General features: G+C 40.5%; 1 protein-coding gene across 1 annotated transcript in view; it reads right to left on the reverse strand.

Annotated features, from left to right (window-relative positions):
- Positions 1-525: 525 nt before the first annotated feature.
- The window catches only part of FAM107B (family with sequence similarity 107 member B), a 59,821-nt gene continuing 36,513 nt past the window's right edge, over positions 526-23,833 (reverse strand). The window contains exons 2-4 of the mRNA XM_009817160.2: positions 10,005-10,188; positions 5,542-5,695; positions 526-3,536 (exon numbers count right to left, since the gene is read on the reverse strand). Coding sequence (XP_009815462.1) covers positions 3,420-3,536; positions 5,542-5,695; positions 10,005-10,132 — 399 coding nt within the window. The 5' untranslated portion in view covers positions 10,133-10,188 and the 3' untranslated portion in view covers positions 526-3,419. The remainder of the gene's footprint in view (positions 3,537-5,541; positions 5,696-10,004; positions 10,189-23,833) is intronic.

Genomic DNA, 23,833 nt, shown 5'->3' on the forward strand with positions numbered 1-23,833 from the left:
ATTTTGCCTGGTGCACTTCAATGAATTTAGCAGGATAGGGAATGATTTCCACAATTATTTGATTTCCATCAGAAGATTTCCCTCGTGCTCTGCCTCACCTTGTGCTAGCTTAACAGCTACACAGTCCTTTCAGAAATTTTCTGCATCAAAAATATTCAAAAGATAGTAAGACTAAGAGACACAACACGCTTTTTCTGCTGACTAATTTGCCAATAATTTTGCATATACAAACATGGAAGCAGTTTTAAGGAACCAACAGTCATCACAATCTTGATACTTAGACCTGCATTGCAGAATTTTAAATAACCTGGATATCTCAGCGCAGTCCTGAGGTTTTGGTTTTGGCAGGATATGACAGACACCACCGCATACGCCAAGCAAGTAGTAGATTTTATTAAGCATAACTTTGGTTCTAAGTATTCCACCCTCATTCTTGTAATACCTTTAGTTAAAAACAATTATACAAGAGCAAATACAAAAAATATTAAATTATGAAAACAAATCCATTAAGGCTCCCTTTTTATATTTATATATATTTATATATGTACACTCAAACAAGTGCAGATATTAACAGAAGGTTAAAGCCACAAAAATGCTAAAAAATTTACTACTATACTATCAAAAGCAAGAGTTTTAAAAAAGTACAAAGTGGTAAGTAAGCCATTTTTAAATCGCTGAAGTATTTGCCGGATTGCTTCAAAACCCATGTAGCAAAAGGGCAGATTAGGAATTGCTTATGCTCACTGGCAAGCAGTTTCTCACTGGAGTAGCCGCACAGGACACTTGTGGTGTGACTAGCTGACCACCCATTTAAGGGTTGCTCATTCTAGCCCAATCCTGATTTTGAAGACAAGTTTTTGCCTGCAAATCAACATGAAGGTGGCTGGGATTCCTAGACTAAAGGGTCAGCAGAATTCAAAGATGTTCAACACACACGTTGATGTTCTGTTCACACAGAGAATTAATTCCAACTGAAAACAAAAACCTACTTCACGCTGTATGTACAAGGGAGTTTTCTGGCCTCCTGTGTTTCAGAAAGAGAAACTCTACTCTGAATCACAAGCTAACATGGAGAGAAAGCAGAATGGGCCCAATCCAACGCGCTCACTGAAGCCAAAGAGAGGTCCTCGTTCCCCACCGAGTCCAGTGCCATTTGGATTCCACCAGCTTCATTTCACTGTGTATGCATTCCCTCATCAAAGGGAAATGGCTGAGAAGAAATGGTCTGCTCAAGCCAGAGGAGGGTTTCCTCACTAACTTCTAGACATTTTCATACTGAGCAGAAGGTTAATTGTGGAGTGGGAAAAAGAGGCATGACGTTTGGTAGGTAGGGAGCGGCTAAGATAAAACATGAGTGTGGCATGGAAGGCTCATATATACTGCTGTCTCAACAACATGAAACAAACTCAGTCGGTGCAAGTGTTTGAATAATGTGCTGTCAGAAAGGAAGATCCTCTCCTTCCAGAAGAAGGGAAGGAGAGATGGAAGAACCTGCAACACTCAGGGTGTTCCTTTGTTGAGAAAATACATGGAATAGTCTTACGTTTGGCCTCTGTCTTTTGTACGTCCATAATCTGAACAGTCTGATAGACCATCTTCACATTTAATCTTCTAGACGTGAGTCACACTGCAAGTCTAAATCAATGGCAATACACTTATCACAATTCAATTTACTCTCAATCTGATTTTGTCCTCATAAAAAATGCCTGGATCTTGACAAATTGAAGTCTGTATCTAGGAAACATTTCTAATTGTGAGCATTTTGTCCCAAGTACTATGCTGAAATTGTATTTAAAACATCCAATACTTACAGGAAAGGCAAAAGGAACTAAAAACCAAACCAACAAACCCTCCCCCACCACCTTTACAATACAAACACACCACTGTTGATATTAATAAAAAGTGTTCTCCAACAGTTATGTCCAATGTAATTACAAAGTAGAAATTATTTTGTTTAGCATCCTAAGGCAAAGACTAGGATTAGATCCTCAGCTGATACGGATGAACACAGCTTCAGTGAGAGCTAGGACTGTGCTGACCAAGAAAGATGAGGATTTCTTCCCAGATTCTGAAGATAAGATATCTGCACCCATTCACACCAGGTAAGAATCCAATTCTATAATCCTACATTAGTAATCTGTTCCCTCCTCCTCATTCCAGGCTTTCCTGGATAACTAGTAGTCATAAGCATGAAGGGTCAGATTCTGCCATCCCTGTGCAAGCTGAGCAATATTTTATTTAATGGCAAGTCACAGGGGCAACTTGTGGAAAGGCAGAAGGTGACAGAATTGGACTGTAAGACTCAGTGGTAACACACTTCCCTCCTTTCTTGAGGCTAAAGGAAGGATGGGATAAAATGAATTTCATTTTATGCCTCACTTTAGGGAAAAAAAATCCATTTCAGTAGATTCCAATGATCAGTTTGGTCTGGCTTATAAACACTGCTCTGTTACAGAAACTGCAACAAGCTAGTGCAAGCAAAGAGCAAGAACTGATGGCAGATCAGATTCCTGATTTCAGTTCCAGCAAATGAGTTTAAACACTACCAAGTAATGTGTTAACACTGTACTCAGATCAGCATGTCCTTGGAGGAGAAAGGCCACAACAGCAAAGTAAGTAGGATTTCAAAACACAAAAAGTAGAAGACAGGTCATTTTGCATTGAGAGGTAAATTCACAGGTAGCACTGCACAGGCCTATACACAACGGTGTAAGTTTAGAGACAGAGATGAATCAGCTTCTGGATTCTCCCTCGTGAGAGGATCATCAGATTTCTGCTCTTTCATAGCCCAAATTCTACATGCCAAACAAAGAGAAATGGGCTTTAAGGCTGCTTAACTTTTCACTGCTGGTGAATTTTAAGCATTCTCATCTTGCCCACACCTGCCTATCCTAGTGGGGATGGGCAGCAGTGACCAACATACCTTGTATCCTGCCAGACTTGATGAAAATTCCAACTAAACACAAATTATTGTGGGATATACACAGGCTGTAGGTCTAGATGGAGGAAATCTACCCGTACAGCAAAGCTTTGTAAGATATCACAGGAGGATTTTTGTTCTGTTTTAAAGCAAAATATAATCTGTGTATCTCCGCTAAACTAGGATCACAAGACATAAAGCAGTGCAATACTGAAGGAGTTTCTCTAGTATCCCTGGTTAAAATCTCTGAGTAAGCACGTCAGACTGGTCCGTGACACTGAACTGACAAACAGTCTCCTTATCCATTAATCTCAGGACTGCATTTGGCAAGTCGATCTGTTTATGGTACTGTTTTTAATCCACACGTCCCAGGAATTAAAAATCTCATCTTCAGTAAGTGTCAGCTGGATGCTGTTATTTTTCCTCTCGAGGGGCAAATCTGAGACAACTTGCAAAAGCCTCTCTGCAGGAAAGCGGGAAGTCTTAGCAGGCGCTGGCTCTAGGAGTCTGGTGCTTCTGTTGCTTCCTGGACCGTCCTCCTCAAGTTGCCCTTGACTTTGACAAACTCAGGTGCATTTTCCTGCTCTTCCTGTATCTTCTGTTGCTCAAGTTCCAGCTTAAAAGGGAATCACATGTAAAAAAAAGTATATAAAACAGACCATCGAAATACAAGACAAAAAACTCAAGGTTTCAATAACTGGCCATGCAAAACTCTTTAAACTGCTTCCTTTCTTTCTCTCATGGAAAAGATAAAGTTGCATTTTTTTGGAAGTATCTGTTCTCATTAACAATAAATCTTTTCAAATCCTTGGCTCTAGCTCACTCCAGATGTCCACCTTTGCCAGATGGACAAAAACTCTGCAAGCTCAGTATGAGAACAAGATGAAGCATTTTTGAAGAAATTCTTGGACATCTTCGTTAAAGAAACAACAATAATTCCCTTCTCTGGCTTTTACAACAGGACAAGGACGAATGTGCCTTGTGGGAGAACACATGCAAACAGCCACTACCGAGTACACGTGCAGAATTTATTTCTGAGTGTCTAGGTATGGATTTCTGTATCTAACTTGAGCCTCTTTTGGTGTATCTGTCTTGTCTATAACAAAAAGCAATAAAAACAGTAAGAATCCTCCTTGGTCCTTAGTTGTTCATTTTTGAGAGCCCATTTACTGATGTTTTTAACCTAGTTAGAGCTCCCGCCCATGCAGACACTTGAAATTATTATGTGAGGTTAGACGCTCTGCTCTACGGGGCAGGGCTATACAGTGCCCATACAGAACACGCCCTACGCATTGCACAGAATACAGACTGCTTAGCAATCCTCAGTGAAGGCAGGTAAGTCAGCAGAAAGGAAGAAACAACCCTTTAGAAAAAATAACAAAAGCTCCTGAAAGGAGTTGTGTTTTTTTTTTTTTAACAGACCAAGGTCTCCCTGATTAATGGGCACAACATACAGCTCACCTAAATAATCTCTCCTTTGTCTCTGGTTCACCAGCAAGGGACATGCCTTGTTACAATAAATCATGACAACGTTCCTCCATGAGTCGTGTTGTCAATTAATGCCATTCCTATGATGTTTACAAAGTCACAACATTGTTTGCAATGGGCAGGCTTTTCCTCTTCTAACAGAATTTTCTATTCTACATATGTCCTTGGATGGTTCAGTTTCAAATCGAATCTTCCCACAACCTGAACCATTTGAAGCTGGGCCCTTAAGAGCAGAAAGGAAAAGTGACAGGATGATACACTTAAAAATACAATAGCTTTCTCCCTCCAAAAATATGTCTAAGCCTAATTAAAAAAAAACTATAATAAATCCCCCAAACCTAAATAATGATTGGATTACACGTAATTTTCAATAGAGTAATTATTTGGCTTAATTGATTTCCATTGAGAAAAACATGAGATGATACTATTTTAAAGCATTCATTTATTTAAAAATAAGTGCAATGCTTGATGCACAGTGACTTCTTTGACGAGGTGTTTCACTGTAGAAATATTTCCTCGCAGGTACATGAAGTGCCTTAAGAGGACAGAGACATTTGGCTGGCCCTGTGCCTAACAGTAAGCTTTACCACAATGAACTCCAACTCCACATCATCTCCATACTCAGGGTCTGAGGATCTTTCCCTTCATCTGAAAATGCCAATGGGCCCATATGTTTTAAGGCTATAAAAGATCTTTTTAAAGTCATCTAGTTTCTTACATAACCCAGGAGAAAGAATCAATTTATTTTTTTATTCATTAAGCATCCAGTTTTGATGCACTACACCCTAACATCCATTCTTAGTGGATCATCTCTTAACAGTTAGACTACAAAAGTTGACTAATTCACCACAGTTTCAATGGTTAAATAAGGTCAGTGCTCCACACACATTGCTGGTGACTGCTGCAGGGTTCTTTTGACCAAAGGCAGACACCATGTGCAGTTCCTATATGGAAAGTGACAACAAATAGGTAATTGTAGAGTGTGATTTGACTCATCCTAAAAAAGGTATCTGCATTTGATCAGAGGAAATGTGCCAAAAATCGGCTGCTGCTTCTTTCCTGTCTATGAAGGGAGCCCTTGGGTGAGTAGCTCAGATGTAGGTGTGTAAAAGTAGTGTTATTCCCCATCTTACCTGCTCCAGTTTCTGCTGTCGTTTCAGTAGCTCTATTTCCAGGTCTGATTTCTTCTTTTGTGCTTCCTCTTCTTTTTGTTGTTTAATAACTTGATCTCGTTTCCTTTTCTCCATCACCTTCTGTAGCTCTGGTTTGTTCTGAGGTGCAAGACCCCTTCAAATTAAATGGGAGGAGTGGTGGTGGGGAGGGAAACGGGGAAGAAAGAGATCAGTTCTAATTAGCAGAAATTCACACAGAATTATGAGCAGGTTTTCTAAAGTCAAGTAGTTGCCTATTTAGATACATTGGAATAGAAATAATTAATTAAAAAGAAAAAACATGCAGACATTTGCCTGGTTTGTAACCAAAACCCTAAACTACAATTTAAGCCATATTATTACTGCGGCTATTTCCCTTAATACGCATGCTAGTATTTCCCCTGGATAAATCACTATTTTTACTTTCATCTTTAGTCTTCCCTCTATTCTCTCAATTCCAGAAGAACGGATTAAAAAAAGCATCACAAATCAAGACTCTAACAGAGCTAGAAACGAATTTTGGCCAAAGAGACTTCCCTTGCTGGCTGATAACTCAGCGAGATTGTGTTCAGACAGTCCTATGCAGGGTATTATGCCCATGGAAGTTTACATGGCCAGAACTAAAAAGTGGTCTCCCTCTGGATTTTGTCACATTGCTCCTGGAAATTGCAGATTCTGCCCTTCCTTGAAAATGTGAGAGCTTTACCCATGCCTGGCTGCACAGCTATTTCCAGTGAGAGCTCCCAGGCTACACTCAAAATCACAAAGAGGCTAAAACAACAAAAATCCAGAATAAAAAAAGTTGCAGTCACCTTGGAGACCAGACAAAGGCTGGAGGATTCTCCCTCTCATATGACTTTAGGTACGACATCAACTGCATGTTTCAAGTGTGTTCAGCACAAATTATTTTCCAAGCCAACTACTCTAAAATGAGAAAGCTTATTCTTTGGGAAGATGCATGACTTTATTTATACAGGCACACACACAAATGCACACTCACTTCTACTTATTTTTGTGACTTCAGCTATTTCTTTTATCTCTGTTATGCTATGATGTTTTCAAAATTTGTTATGATAAGATTCAAAGCTCTCCCTGTTATTCAGATATTAGCATCACTTAAGTCAGAGCAGAAAGATCTGAAATTTGCCTTTGTTATTGTGGTTTTCCCTTTGAAGACTATTATGTGAAAATGTCCAGCATTAAGTTTAACATCAACCATTTTTTATTTCAACTTTAAGAAATTCAATAATCTGAATAAGCTTTCAGAAAGTGTATTTTTACCCTTCCCTACTTACTACGTATCTGTGGTTGCCTAATTCTTCCATAATATGCATATCTGACAGCATGTCCAATAATACATTAAAATGCCATTTTATGGTGACATCTATGAATGACTCCATGTATTATGCAACACTCTATCCCTGTACATTTCCCTGACAGCAAAATCAAATAATTAGCAACACCAAATGCTGTTCCCTATTTCTCATAATAGATCCCAAGGCCTGAATGCAACAGAAGCTACAAGATTGTGTTAATATTTTATGTTTCATGCTATTTTAATTACATTTTAACACATAAAACTTAAGTCAGGCAGAGAAAAGCTGGAGTGATTTTTTATTAATACTACTTCTACTGGGTCACTGAGAGCTGAATCAAAGTAAACTTCCATGTTGGCAATTATCAATCAAGACAGTCATGAACCAGAGGCAAGCTGCGAAGTAACATTACTCGTTCCTGCTTTTTTTCAGTAAAGTTGCACCATAAGGAAGCAGAGGCACAAGACTGATTTAGATGTGCTGTAGCTATAATAAAGGGGACCCGCAGAAGATACAAGTAAATACAACGTCTCATTCTAATCAGATGGTGTTGGTAGTCAGATCTATAACAGACCAGCTGTAACGTCAATCCTATTTTCACTTTCCTATGTAAGAAGGAAAAGCAACAAACAGGCGGCTACTGGATTAACTGGGAGTCTTGCATCACCTCCTGGTGATTGTTCTGGTTAAATAAAAAATCCTAAAGCCTTGCTATATATTCAGCAAAGTGTGCTATAACACAAATTAGAGCTGATAGAGTTAAAACCTCTAGAAGGGACAGGATCAGTCCTCTGCAGAGCTGAGGTTGAGTCCTAATAACTAAAAATATTTTAAGGAGGTTTAGAGTTAGGGAGGTTTTAGGGTATTAGGAAAAAATTTTTTCACTGAAAAGGTTATCAAGCATTGGAACAGGTTGCCCAGGGAGGTGGTTGAGTCACCATTGCTGGAGGTATTTAAAAAACGTGTGGATATGGCACGTAGTGACATGGTTTAGTGGTGGACTTGGCAGTGTTGGGTTTACGGTTGGACTCGACGATCTTAAGGGTCTTTTCCAACCTAAATGGTTTTATGATTCTGTAAGTGACCAGTGCCTTGAGGCACCACTACTTGGATCTTTGTTTGTCCACAACAACTACCGTTTCTGCAAGTAAATAACTACGTTAGTTCAAGACCCAACAGACACTGCTCACAGTAGACATGGAGAATGATCAGACCAGCACTGGCTAATATCTTCCAAGATCCAGAAATGGCTGTTCAGAGCTGACTGGTCAAAAAGTAAAGCTGCCAGTGGCTACACTGAGTCTTCACAATAAAATAAGGTGCATGTTAACCAGACTTCTATAAGAGCACTAAAAGTCCTCCATACGTATGGCAATTTACAGTAACAAAGCAGAACACAAGCCTAATACCTACATTACCGAAAAGCCTCATATCAGAGGTAGTACAGTGGCATGAATCACAGAAGACTAACCCTCTTTTAAAAAATACCAGGTTTTCTGCTGGTGAAAACCCTCAAAGTATTTCATTTCTGCGCCAATAAATAACAATCTAAAATTAACAGCTGCAGCTAATCAAAATCACAATAAGAGAAGAGTGGGTATTGAGGGCTGCACAACTGCTCTGTGTAATAGGATATTCTCCTAGCAAAAAAGAATTCCATACTATTTAAAAAGTGCTTTATGCTTTCATAAACTTAAAAGAAAAAAAAATAGCTTTAATTTATTGTAGCTTCCACATCGTTTCGAATAAGATTGTAAGTCGGGAAACTTCAACTATCTTTCTTTCAATGACTATAAACTTCTTGGTGCTAGGAACTGACTTTGATGTCTAATCCCATTAACGAAAAATAGGACAAACACCTATTTAGGCCAGTTTCTTCCAATTCAGTTGGCATTCTGTAACACATTTCTACTTCATCACTAAAGAAACGTTGTATTGTGTATGCAATTCATTTAGAATTAAGTATCTAGGCCTAGCATTTGTGAGGATTTTGCTATTACACATAGAAAAGAGCCCTTCTCCCCTCAAAATACTACCACACCAGAGGGAAAAAAAGAGAGAAACTTTCATAATGTCACTCCTGCCAAATACACAAATCCAGTTGTGTTGGAGCAGCCAAAGCACTAGCTTCCTCCTCTCCTTTATCAAGGTCCTGGGTCTCAAATAGCCTGAATGTCTGCTACCAGCAACTTTATTCTCAAATGTACTCTGAAATACTCTTCTGCTTCTCTTTTGTGGATCCCCACACCTTTGCCTTTGGAAAGTCCATTTTGGGTGGCTTCAACGCACCAAATCACTAATTTATATCGTAGTTAGTTTCTGTTTGTTTAAATGGAGAAGTCTCAGCAGGCTTGGCTTTTCCTCCACCGTGTGGTCTGGTGGCTATTTTCTTAATATGTTTTCTAAATGAGTCCTCCACTGCTGAAGAGATTTAATTACAGAACTTCAGCTACTTCTGGGCCAAATGCCTATGTCTCTGAAGTTGATGAAATCAAGTTCCAGTTACTTACATCTTTAAAAGCAATATATAGAACAACAGCTGTGCATCCCATCCCAGAATGGAGGAAGCAGCATTTGTATAACGTACAAAGAAACACTTGTGCAGCAGCAGAGCAGGCACCAGACTATCACACTGCATTGCAAGAAAGAGCAATTAGGTAGAGAACAGTTTCATGTGAAATAAAATATATGATTTCTTTGATTTAAAAGTTGCCCCATAAACTGAGTGTGCTGGGAATTGTGAAAACCCACAAATTTTATCATCCTGCTGGTAATAGCAAAATTTTGTCAAATACTTGATAAAGTTAATAGTTCAAGAAAATTACAGTGCCCAGGTAACCAATATGAAATGTGATAGGGGAGAACTGAACTGCTTCCTCTTGAAACTGACCCTTTGTGAGTATTCACAAAAAGAAAATGAGAAGTCTTTTACAGCAACCTTTTGCAGAGCATCTGAAATTCAAACAGAAATAAAAGCCACAGTTAAGAACCAGAGTCTTTTCATCTATAAGATCTGAATCAACAAAAACTGTCTGCTGGGTTTTTGGGAAAACGTCATTTTAATTAATCTAAAACTCAAGCTGTGTGTTTGGGGTGGGAGGGTGGCACAAGTGATTTTTGGACTCTTACCTTTTCTGATTCATAAGCAGCTCTCTATGGAGATCTTGATGATTCCGGGATGACTTCACAGGATTAATTAATTTTTGAGGTCTAATTAATTCGGGATTGTCATCATCTATGTAGTCTGGTTCAGCCATAATCTTTCTTGGAATGCGATATGGATCTTTGGGTTCAGCGTCCTTATTCACAGTATCTGTAAAATGGGAAAAAATGCAGTAAATCGAATTGAAAGGCCTTTTAAAAATGTATTAAAACATAAAGGCATCATATTACACTGGTAACAGTTATGCTTTTCCTAGATTAATTTTGTCTGTATTAAGTAAAGGCTCTCAGAGCAAACATCAGTAGCATCTTTTTAAATAGCCGACAATTTCACAACAGTGTTACCTCCAACAGCCTTCATCCATTGACTTTGAGACACAGATTCCCCCCATTTTAAGAAGAACTAGAGAAGTAATTTAGGTTAAGTGCGTGAACAGCCCTATTGATTTTAATAAGCCTACTCAGATAAAGCATTTTTAGATCAGCAATACTGAGACCCTAAAGGTATTTGAAATACTGACTATATTAAACAGTATGAATGTGTACCAAAACCATACAGAGTCTCACTTTCTGCCATCATTATCATGCCAGCTATGGGGAAAACACCTTCTGTGGATAAGCCCTGAACTCTACGGTACTGAATCACAGAATCACAGAATCATTAAGGTTGGAAAAGACCTGTAAGATCACCAAGTCCAACCATCAACCCAACACCACCATGCCCACTAAACCATGTCCCACAATGTCACGTCCACACGTTCCTTGAACACCTCCAGTGATGGTGACTCCACCACCTCCCTGGGCAGCCTGTTCCAATGTTTCACCACTCTCTCCATAAAGAAATTTTTCCTAATATCCAGCCTGAACCTTCCCTGGCGCAACTTGAGGCCATTTCCTCTTGTCCTGTCGCTTGTCACTTGGGAGAAGAGACCAACACCCACCTCTCTGCAACCCCCTTTCAGGTAATTGTAGAGAGTGAAAAATTGTACCGAGCAAAAGCTTCCATGTGGAAATTGCCAAATCTGCAATTGTTGGGATGGGGGACAGATTTTTGAGTGGAAAGGTAGAGGAGACAAAGTTGGGTGAGGTTGTTTCTTAAAGGCCATATTTCACCAGGTGAAAATCCACAGAAATCCACTAATCTGAAGGCAATGAAGTCTTGATGATTTATATCATCTGGAAATGTGGCATTTTCCTATCCTCCTATAGAAAACGTATCTAAACACCAAATCACAACACTTTTAATCAACAGCTGACAAGTAAATTACAGTTTTCAGATAATGTATACATGACCATTCATACCCCCGTTCATTAAAAAGTCTCAGTCACAAAAAGTTCAGCATCCAAAACAAAGCCCATTCAGAGCAATTCTGCCTCTGTCCGCTGTCGTGGAAACCTGCAAGCAGAATCTGGCACACTGCAATTATCAGTTTGATGAAACACTGGCCCCTCAAACAGATCCCAGAAAAATAATCTCACAGCATGTGGGTTTACAGAGATGAATCAATGGGACATGAAAGAAAAGGCGAGAGACCTCCATTAGCCTGAATGGCAGAACAGCTGAATGCTGCACACTGTATAGTATGGGGTTATGAGACAAATCAGAGACTCACTGGGATTTGCTGCGTATTTTCCAGTAAAAGCTGAATATGTGCTTTAATTTAGATTCCACTGCTACCGCCCCTTTCCTCCCTCTCTCACTCCACAGGCTGTAAAAACTGTCTTAAGTTCAGTCTCAGATTAATCCCTAAACTATTTTCTTTCATTAGGAATCTCGTATTGTTGCTCAGGTCTGATTCAAAATCCACTTGATATAGTGGAAAGATTTTCACTATTACTTCAGTAGGTTAATACTGAACAGTACCACCATCACTCTGCTTGAGCTGCATGTGCACTTGTAGATGAAGAAACAGAACGACAGCACTAAGTTTTCAGCGGATGCAGGGAAGCCACTCTGGCTTTGAATTCATCCAAGGGATCTGGCATAGCCCTTTCAGCTTCTTTGTTTGAATGGATGATGTGGAATTGCGTTTTATTGGTGCTACACCTCACTTACCTAGCTTCTGTGGAGCAAATCCAATGAGAAACAGCTTACCAGTGTGAGCCGCTCTCAGGGTGGCCCCTGGATTAGTTTTTCAAGGCAAGTTTATATGTAGCGTTTTGGAACTCTGGGGGGGTGCTAGTTCTCACAGGGACCTCTGAAACTAACATAAAAATTGCCCACAGTTCAAAACTATGTAAGTATATTGCTGTACATGACATAAACCTCTTACTGACATAGATCATGCAGTAAAAATACTTCTCCCATGACTGCTTCAGAGTCCTTCTCGCTTCAGTCAACCAACCAGCTATCGCCACATGTGCCAAATATACAGGATCATTGGAAAATTGAGGTCAGAAGAAACTTGGAAGACTTCTAATCCAACCCTCTGCTGAAAGCAGGAGCAGCTCAGGGCTTTACCCAGTAAGGTACTCAAGTCCTCTAAGCCTGCACAGCCTCTGTGGGCAGCCCTGCTCGCCTATCTTCATGGGGAAGTTCTTCCTTATGCCCATATGAACCTCTTGTTTCAATTCATTCCTGTTGCCTCTCGCCCCCCAGCCATGCACCACGGTGAAGAGCCTGGCTCCGTCTTCTCGGTAAGTTCCTCCCAGGCACGGGGAGCTGCTGTTAGGTCCCCTCAACCCTGCCTCTGCTCCGGGCTGAGCCAGCCCAGGCCCTTCAGCCTCTGTTCACAGTGCCTGCACCCCAGCCCCCAGCCCATCTTGGTGGCCCTCTGCTGAACTCGTACCTCAAATCCCTTGCCATTTAATTGCATGCCATAAAAAAAAAACCAAACACCCACCCCAAAAACCCAAACCACAGCATACTTCTCAATGTATACTATGTAGCACCATGCCGTTAATAAAAAGTGTGTGGGAGTCACTTCTCTTTACCATAGACATTGAATAAACTAGCTACAGTTTTTTTCTGTTTTTTTAAATAAGGACAGGATTCATACTTCCTCAGTGTTCACGTCAGGCTTATCACAACTAAACCAACTCAAATGTTACATATCCAACCTCCAACCAAAATAAACCTGCTCTGTCAATATTTGTTTTTTTGTACTCCTCTATCAGTTCTGTTGCATTGATGGGGCTGCAAGTCTTCTAGAAGGCATTTATCATCGACAGCTCCCCGTTAAAGTAAATCCGAAAATAACCTGCTGCTTCTTCAAGACAAGTCTTCTGTTTGCTTAGGCGAAGATGAAAAATGCAGAATTACCCTACAACTGCCTGTCATAAACAATGTACTATTTTTCTAACACAAGTCCCTGAAAAACAATTTTATTCAATCATTTCTCCGAAAGTTTGATGTAATATTTTGCAGCATGTAGATTTGCTTTTGGCAATCCCCTAAAATGAAGTCTATTTATTCTTCTTTCTTCTGTCCCATCTCTATTTTTAAAAACATGTATTCAACTCAGAGCTCAGGAATTGTGGTTTCCTAATGTAACATGAACTCTACTAGCAGCAAACTTGAATGAGTAAGACTCCCTTGGGAACTGAAGACACTTTCCGTGTGTGATTAAGCTGCAAATGACTTCAGCTAGGATTTCCAAACGCAGCCAGCAAAACAGGGCACCCAGTTCCCTCTCAGTGAATCCTCTCACACCCTTTGCAAACCTCAGCCTGGCTGGAGGCCACGAACCCAGTCCTGCGGAGTCACTGTGTAATATTATACGCAAACAATACAATTAAGATAGTGTGATTTCTACCCACACCCATTCAAAGCAAACATTTACAAAAGCACAGGCAAGTTTCATATAAAAAGGAAATTGAGGCACAAAGGATTCACCACACCAACGGCAGACAGGAACAGAGCTGGCAGTGCAGCCCCAGAGCTTCATTCTGAGATTCAGGCTTACACCAATAACCCAGTCAACCTCGATGACAGAATCCCTTAGAAGTCCTTAAACAAAGTTTAATCAATGTTCAAGCAATAACACTTAAAAAAATATTAATTCTGTGAGTCTCTAGTGCTCATCACCACAGAAGTCACAACCCATAAAGCTGCTTTCAGATCATCACTAGGTGCAACACTGGGACATAAATAATCCAAATAATCACTTAGCAGGAATATGCTGCCTTAAAAGCATCTGAGAGGCTCCTTTTAACCATCTGCTGTTACACGATCAACTGAGAACGCACAATTCATTTTTGTGTTTTCCTGTTACCTTGCCCCAAAACAAAGGAAAGAGATTTGGATTTGGGGGATGTTTTAGCTGAGCTTGGCTCAAGTTTAATACACTCACTAATTTGGCAGGTGCTTCCCCAGAGCATTTGCTGAATTAGCTGTTGCTGCACAAGCAGCACAAAAGCATTTATCTACCCTATCTTGTCCTGCCTGATTAACTCTCACAGACTTTGTCCATGACTTCTTACGGACACATGGATTTTCATCCAGAAAATATAAATTGGGAATCCTGTATGGAAAAGGAATTCTAACTCCTCAAACAGAACTGCAAAGCAATTTCAATATCCCACTAAACAAAGAAAATGTCTCAGTATAAAAACAATTCCAAGTATCCTTCCAGACAGAAATTTAATGTTTTCAGATACAAAGATGCTCTTAGAGCAATCAAGAAGTACCACACCAGTACTTCAGACTCGGAGAGCCAGGTCACATACCTGTAATTCTCTCATTTATTTTCCCTGGAGCGCAAGTAAATTTAGGGAGAACAATAGAGACCCTTCCAATTGATCATACTGAATAGATACAACTGAACCAGGCGTGCCAGAACCATGCAAGTAACGTTTGGGGGAACATGTCCAACAGATCCATTTGTTTCCAATGTTACTTATTTTTTATTCTATCCATAGACCTTTTTTTCAGCAAATGTCCCTTAATGGTAGTAACACCGGAAACACACGTACAAAGAAAGCTATAGAAAGCCACTAGCGTTTTTAACAGATTCAAAGTGGATCTTAACAACACCGGGTTAAGGATTCAGCAGCTGCCAGAGCTTTTGCTACAACAGGGCTCCCATGGCTTCCGCAAGAGAGGGAAGTTCATGCCAAAAAACCACTCGTGTTTATATGGCATTCAGGGAATTGCACTTATTTTCTATCTGGTATTCCTCATACCAGAAATTACCCTCTACGTATGGAATCTGAATATAAAAATTCCTGTGAGACACCATATATTTATATTATTATACATATATATGGCATTTTCACCCTTCAAATGATTCCCACAATTATTCCCAGCTGTGAAAGCAGAGGTAGAGTTGAGGCCCCTTAAAAAGCAGATAAATAAATGCCTAAAAATACCGATGAACATCAAAATAATAGACTAGTCCAGGATCCAAAAGTTACATTAAAGCTAAATTCACGTGATTTCCTTTTTGCCTTAATAAATTCTTGAATTAATACCTTCCACAGAAGCATTAGCTCAAACACTGAATACCTCCTGAAGTAAGATTTTATTCTCGAAAAAGCTTCAACATCTGTTCTGAGCTGTACTGTAAACCATCAAACGCTATTTTTTAAGACTTACATTTTTAGCTCTTTAAACTACTGCGTAGACTTGCGGTTTGTAACAAGCAACCCAAAGGCATTCTTTGAGAAGAAATATGATTTTACTCTCCCCCTTCCGATTTCGAGAGGGATCGGAATAAAAATTCTTCAGTGTGTCTCTGCTCAGACGTTTCCAACCAGTACCGCCTCGCATTGGCCAGCTCGGGTGGAAAGCAAAATAGCTGCTTAAACGCAGAGTATGCATTCCAGGCATCATCTCAGCACTGTTTGCACATGAAAGCTCACCACCGCTCTCCTTTTTATCTATATGCTCTCAGTGCAGTAAGAGGCACTTGACTAGAGAGACTTACTTGATTAATCCTTGATTATAGATATCATTAATAACTACCCACAGTTCACCCTTTAATTCAAAGTAAGAGTTCCTGAAAACAGAATATAAAATACTCTTCCCAGCCAAGCTGCTCAAGCCAGCCACTGACCAAGGAGTTTGGCTCTTACTCACACCGTCTTTCACGGCTGAAAGGGATGATGGGGTTTGGATCACAGCAAAACACAGCCAGACTGCCTGCAGAGAGAGAGGGAAGGACTGGAGAGGTCCTGGTGACTGCAATTCCTCCCAGCCTCTCATGCTTTGTTCAAAAGGCTGCCACTTCCTAGCTACAAGAGTTTTGCTTCTGGATCAGGAGAGGAGAGTGTCTTCACCTGCTTCAAAATCAAACACATTTAGGGCAGCGCATACCTACTGTGCCATAGGGATCACTCATCAAATATCATCCTGTTACCAGATTACTTACTACATTACTATTCTTCAAACAAAATGAAGACCATTGGACTTTTTAACCCCTTGGCAGGCATCTGGCTTTTGTTTATGGCTTCAGCCTTGCCTTACTGATCTTAGGCAGGTTATTTCATCCCTGTGTGCCCCAGCTCATGCACATACAAGAGAAGAGCATTTTAGAAACCACCACAAGCTTCTGCAATGCCCATCTTGCTGCTCCTTGTCATGCACTTTAAAATCTTCTGATCCCAGCAGGCAAAATGAAGTAGCAAGACTGAAAAACTTCTGTCCATACAGCACCTTCTTTATGCTGGGTATCATCAGTTAACGGTGTCATTAGTTGCATGGCTGCCAAAAGACTGCCAGACCACATAGACGTCTCTGAGGAACACAGGTGCCACTCATTTGGTCAGGGCAGCCCAAAGCAATCTCAGTGATGTCAAGGATATGGAAAGAAGCAGGGCTCGCTGGCTACTGAAGCTGTTCCTCTTGTCGGTTTAGAGGGTATTAAAACGAACTAAACCACTCAAAATCTCAAGGAAATCCAGTTAACGCTCATTTTCTTCCCTTAAGTACTGCTGAGAGTGTAATGTCAACAAAGCACAGATAAAACATCCACTAGATGAGAAACCAGATGAAAAAGGGTCATTTTAAAGATGTTTGCATTGGCACTGACACCTAAAGAGAGACAGAGTGCAAGATTTGGGGCAGTGCTCCACACTGTTACAATTCTCTCAAATGCAAAGTGCTGCTTACGGCTCTCATTCAATTTAAACACCACCAGGCAGTCTCTGTTCCTGTGCTTTGAAGTTCAGTCAAGTCTTGGGTGCTAAGGGAAGAGCCTAGATCACCCCAGAAGCTGACGGCTAAAGAGCTATGGTGGTAAGGACAGAAGGGCTGGTTCCTCTTGGTCTCTAGTCTACTTGGAAAAGAGATGCAGGAAGACACAAACAGCTTTAAGAATAGCCTCACCTTCCACTAAAATCACCAGGACCAATGAACAGGAATTTGTATTAATCCAAAACAATTTTCCTTCAGGCTGCAAGACCTGTGATGAAGCTCTCTGCCACAGGCTTTGAAACCAACTGAAAGTACCAGCTCTAAATAGCTGCATTTCTTCTCTTGCTCAGTTAAAATGCTGAAGAGGTATCAATGCAGCTGTGTAATTAGAGGTGGAAGATGAGAGAAAGTGTCTCTCCCCCCCTATTGCAACAGGAGGAGTCCACACAAGGTGGTGCTGCTAAGAGCACTGGGAGGGAAGGAGGAGATGGAGACCTTCGTTCACCACCCCAGGTGGAGACTAGGTCCCCATTTTGTCAGATGCAGGCAAAACTCGGATATAGACTTTCCCTGCAATAAACTGCTTAGCATCTGATTTTTAATACAGGCCGTGGAAAAGACAGAAAGACACACAGTGAAGACTAGCACACTATGAACAGTGTCCATCTTCCCCAAATACTGGTCTATGCTCAACCCCATGGTTCCAATCTGAGACTAACGGCAAATAAAGCAGACTATGCATCTTACATAATTTTTCTTCCCCAAAAGTCCTGCATGTTTCTTAAGGACTTTATATTCTCCACACATCTTTTCCTCAGGTCCTTGTGATTACTGAAATCCCTAGACATGGCTGGGGATGCAGAAAGCCTTTCTGATGGCAAGGAGAAGACCCGGTGTTTTGGACACCTCTCATCAAAAAGGCCCTTAGTAATTACATTGCTTTCTTCCTGCAGAACAACAGTATGTCGTGCACATACCCCCTCCCCTCCATTTCATTTAATGTCATTTATTTGAAAGGAATAAATCATGACTAGCAAAGGTATGCAACTGAATATATATCTGGCTTTCACCAATACACTATACAGATAATTATTACGCCACAGAAAACATGACTTTCAGGAGAAGATCACTGAAATTATGCCTCCTAGGAAATGCACTCCACAGCACAGTTTGCAACTAGATTAATCCTAAAAGGTAACTAGCAATTTAACATGGGTCAACAGTGATCCATATGCGATTCTGAAATGATGCATTTTTTAAAGAGGTTTTAAGATTAAGAAAGAATATAAAACCATTTTATATTCCCTGCAGCTACAGCACACCATCAGTGTTCTAGGCCAGTCAGTTTGGACCACTAAATTAAAAATCAGGGCAGGTTTGGCTGAATCAAATTTAACTACATTAAAATATGGTATTTCATATGAAAACTGAGCCTTGATTCAAAATCAGAAGTCCAAAGAGTCAGAAGACAGTTTCTTCAGGGCTTCACTGTTGCAAATGTTAAGAACTATCAAACAGTGTCACCCAGTGGTAAAGGACTTCCTGCAGACAGAAACAGAGTGGGGGGGCGGGGGGGGAGGAGGAAGACTGACCCAAATCCATGTCTATATACAAAACCACTAAACTTAAGAGCAAACTAAATCCCACACCATTTTAGCAGAAAGTATTACTTCTAAGCCATTCTATTTCTGAAAACATCAGCATTAGAGGACAGTGATTCTTCAAATATAAAAGGTTTAACACTAAAGAGGTGTATTTGTGAGGGACAGGGGGAAATCCAGAGCAGCCAGCAGACTCTTATTAATTGGGAGAGCAGAAACATTTCAAGCATCTGACTTGAGATGCTTAAAAGGAGACTGGTGAATCTTGAATGCTCTTAAACTCTAATTCAGAAGACTTCATCAAGATTCTTTCAGGGAAGAGAGAAACGCATCGATGGTGGTTGTTTCTGCACTTGTTCTGTATTTTGTTCGCAAAGATCTGGCAAGAGAGGTGAGAGAGTAATATGTGTCCCAGTCAGACAAAGCAAGATCCAGGAACAAAAGAGTGTAGGTAATGCTCCCTGAACAGAAATACTCTTCTGGATGCTATGATGATGATGATGGAGGATCCTGGTAAATATTCAACCGGGCAAAAGTCTATGTCAGATATAAGCCAAAAAAGGTAAAATTACCTTTGATATATGTGACAAAATTTTGGACCAAGGGAAGAGGCAGGTTACTTGGCACCCCCGTGAACATGATTGGCAAAGCAAACACAGTTTTCTTATTCATAAAGAAAATAGGATGTTAAAAAGCAAATGGAAGAGCAACATCTATCAACTGGAGAACATGCCCTATATTGAGGCAGTTCTAAGCTCTGCTCATTTGATTTTTAAAAAGTGAAGATTAAGACCAGCCTGCTTGTCCTATAAGCAACAAGCCCAACAATGTTTTGAGAAATTTCAATGACTGGAGATCAGGGCTAGAAAACAAATTCCTAAAATAAGGCACACACTTTTAAAGCGAGGAGAATAAAATGACAGATTTACTAAAAGCTTTCTGGTAGGAAATCAGAAATGGTTCAATTGCATGGAGAGACCAAACTACAGGATTATGATTAACCTTTCTAATTTTACAAATTTATAAATCTATAAATGCAATTAATAAGTGTTTGCAAGGGGGTCTGAAGATGAAAATCTCTGCATTAATCAGGTAATTATGCATTCAATAGCTACAGCAGCAAAAATGAGATCAAGTGAGGTAAGTGTTTCACATGCTGCCTAAGTTACACCAGCACTGTAAATCCCAGAGTCTTGCCAATCGGAGAGTAGCGGGGCTGGTGAACCTCCAGATTTTGCTTGGTACCATGTCCTGTTCCTTAGGGCACATCAGCATGGAGTTACGGCACAGCACGATCTGCTGCGCTGTCACGCCTCCCCTCCCCTCTGGGTGTTTCTGAATGACAACTTAAAAGGAATTCTACCACCCATAAAAGAAGCCCGTTTTCAACAAGTTTAAAAACACCGACATAATGAAAAACACACAGTCCACTGCAGCTTGCCAGCTTCCTAAATGTATTCATAGGTAGTTATGTAAAAGTTAAGTACTTCTTCAGGCCAGGCAGATATGTATCAATTATCTGCCAACTCAACAACTCAAGTTCCCTTCATTTTCTAGGCAAAAACCCCTCTCCTAGGAAGGAAAAAAAAAAAAGACAAAAAAATCTGCACTAGTAAAGGTTGCTTTTTTCTTCTCTCTTTGGTGGCAAATGGCTCAGAGCAAGCATCCAGCCTCTATTTTGATTTCTTAACACAAAGAGTATCTTTTCTTAGCAACAGAGAAAAGGAAACAAAAAGAAATAATTTTCTTAAACATATCACTACTCCAAACTAACACACTCCCAAGCTTACTCACAGTAAAGAAATAAAACCTTCACCTCAAGAGTTACTCTTGGCTCAGGCAACTACATCCACATTCCAGCCTGCACTGTGTCCACAAAGAGACACCCTTCCTTGCCCAGACCTGTTTTATCCACTCTCATCTGGCAGAGATGTGGTTTAGGTATGTGGCTCCTCACTGCAACTCAGTCGAAAAGGACACCACTACAAAGGCAAGGAAGAAAGACCTGAAGGAGAAGGCAAAAATAAGGAGGCAAATAAAACTGATGACCTGATCTTCCAAAAGTGAGGTGGAACAAGAAATTAAAGAGAAGGATGTTCCACACCCTACTCGTGACCTTAACCAAAGGCACGATGCCCTAATGGATTTAAAAGGAATGAGTGGGTGTAAGGACGTTGTCAGGCTGAACAAGCCTCCTGGAAATGTACGGAACAGGAGACAGTGCATACACTATATGGGTTTAGGACAGCCAAGCCTGATACACGCGAAGCTATTAAACTGCAACAGTGATCAACAGGAGCCTTGCAAAGAAGATGACATGCCACAGGGCATTTAGAAGAACATCATCTTCTCACTGTTTGATGGAAGAAATGCGAGTTCTGAAAAATAAGAATTTATAGAAAACAAAAATTCAAAAAAAAGTTGACACTGGGTCACATCTGTCAATGCTGGTGACTTTTTACATGCTCTTTATGAACAGCTACAATCAGCAGCTTCTACTGCAACTTCATAAATCGGGAAGCTCTGACACCAGGGCAGGGCTGAGTATCAGTCAGTACGCTGCACATAAAATGATAGCACAGCCTGCCTCGCTTCTCAGATGGAAGGGCGTTGTTTTCTAAAGAAACATGCCTCCATCTGAACAGTATATTGAACGGTTGCTCACACAACTGAGTTGCCTTTGGCCTTTTAGCCTTCCTGGAATGAAGAACCGAGAATGTCAACACCAAAAACAAAAGCAGTCACACAAGTTTAGCATGTACACAGGGGAGATTTTAGTTTATACTCTGGCAGAACAAATTAAGTCGTGTCTGGTGACACAGGACCGTTTCTAGGATGTTTTCTATGTCATCTTCTATTTGGTTTTTTTAGCAAAGCTTGAAGAGGTTCAGGAAAGGAAAAACAGACCACCACTCCCTAATCCCTCAGAAAGGAACTGCTCAACAAATTCCAAGTAGTTAACGAAGAAAAATAAGAAACTAGAGGGATGACCCCAGTCTCTCCACAAAGGGCTTGTTTGTTGAGCTTGTGAGCTGGTGGCAGGAAAGGAATTTCCTACAATTGTTACCTTTGTGCTTGACAGACCACCTGGAGGAAAGTCTCAGACTGTCCTTCCTCAGCAGCACTCATGAAAGGGGCCAGCAGTGCCACCGGCGTTAGCAGGATGGCTCAGCTCTGCTCCTCGCATCCTTCTCCGGGGCTTTTGAGAAGACGGCTCACTTGCTTTATGTGCTACATAAGTGGAATTGAGCTGGACTTAAACTTGAACTGGAAGAACTCTTAAGTATCTACGTTGAACAAGCAAAAAAAACCTCAGTAGTCCTAAGAGGCACTACAGGGATCTCCATCAAACTGTTAAAACAAACCACCTGCATCCCAAAAAGTTACACACTAATTCACAATGGTCTCATAAAGGCAAATGAAATGTGCATATTCTTGTCTCTTCATGCTCAAAAATAAAGAAAAACCTTAAAGAAGCCAAAAACCAAAGGGCTGCACAACAAGACCCAGGTAGAGCCAAGAAAGGGGCTGAAAGTCTTTGTCATTAGATGCTGCAGCTGAGGAACAAAAGGAGCGTTAGGTCACAGCTTGGCTCTTGCTAGACAAGGTTCAAGAAAGTAGCGTACAGCACTTCCAGAGAAGAGAATGCCATTTGTCATTTGCATATAGACAACCAGACGGCCATGTCTCTGAAGGAGAGTGCTGTCAGCCTGAAGAGAAAAGGGTTTGAAAAAAGCCTTCTCATAAGCCTTGGAGCCCTCTTATTAACACCATTTCACAGGTGACTTAGCTTACTTTACAACAGGCAGGCTGAAAAGCTGTCCCCTAGCTCCGGTTTTAACAACAGCAGCTTAATTAATACAATGAATACCTATTGATAGGCAATCATAACCGCCAATTGCCAGCTGCACCCGTTCACGCCTGAAGCCAGCCCTGTTGTTTGTTCCTCTGCTAAACAGACAACTCCAGGGGCTCTTAGCACCTGCTGGACCTGCAACCGAAGAGGGAAACTTTCAGGCCAACAAACTTTATAGGCTGGCAATAAACTGCATTTTAAGGACTCCTTAAAAATGTCATCATGCAGTGTCCCCAGCAAGATATCATCTTACTGTCTCAGATGTTTGTAGAAGGAAGGAAGAAATGGCAAGAGGTGTTTCTGCTGTCCTCTTCCTGCTCTCCTTCAATAGCTAAATGGGCTATTTTAAAAAAAAAATTACAAAAAAATTGTAATTAAAATTCCAACAAGCCTATATGACACCCATGTTTTTTCAAAAGCATACCTCTGTTTTGCAATCAGAAGACACTCCAACAAACAGTCACGGGTGAATACTCGGCACTCCAGTGAACACATCTCACCATGTCACATCCCAGCGAGCACTGCCTTTTGTGTTTGCTATCACTAAATTAATTACTAGTTTTCTCCATGACTGCATAACCTACAAAGACGGTATGGACTTCATTAGAAGGAGAGGAACTGTCTTTGTGATCAAGGGTGAAAGGGGAATTGGTGTTTGTGTAGGCATCTCATGCGTTCTTGATTCCTCGGGTTGTGCCTCACTACAGGAAAGGTGGTCTGCAAATGTGAACATTATTTCTAAAAAATAAAAGGAGGTGGAAGCCCCTTTCCTTTACTGTAAATTCTTGACCTGTTACTAGTCCCATAAATCTGAGTAAAACAAATCAGCCTTCCACACTTTCAAACATTTTAACCCAAGTTTCTCAAGTTCCTACATCCATCACAGCTTGTCCATTGTCTTACAACACAATCACTTTCTCAACTTCCTTGCTTAACAAGTAGTGGAGAACTCCAGATTGCCAAAGCAGAAAATTAACATCTGCTTCTTTTTTTTAATTAGACAATCATGTTTTGCCACAATTCACTGAGGAAATTATGTTTTAAAACTGTAAAAAAAATTACTGAGCAAGGGGAATTCATCAAAATATGAAGTGGGGCCTGTTCATTATAATGGGCTTCGTCACAACAGAGGCTTACTCACTTAGCAAGAAAGCTGACCCATAATTACAGTGAGGAACCGAGTCGCGACAGAAGAGAGAGGCTCTATTCTCAGTTCTACCAAAAATTGGATTTGTGATGCTGAGCAAGTTGCTGAGGCCTAAAT

Source organism: Gavia stellata, chromosome 4 (genome assembly GCF_030936135.1).
Source record: "Gavia stellata isolate bGavSte3 chromosome 4, bGavSte3.hap2, whole genome shotgun sequence".
NCBI lineage: Eukaryota > Metazoa > Chordata > Aves > Gaviiformes > Gaviidae > Gavia > Gavia stellata.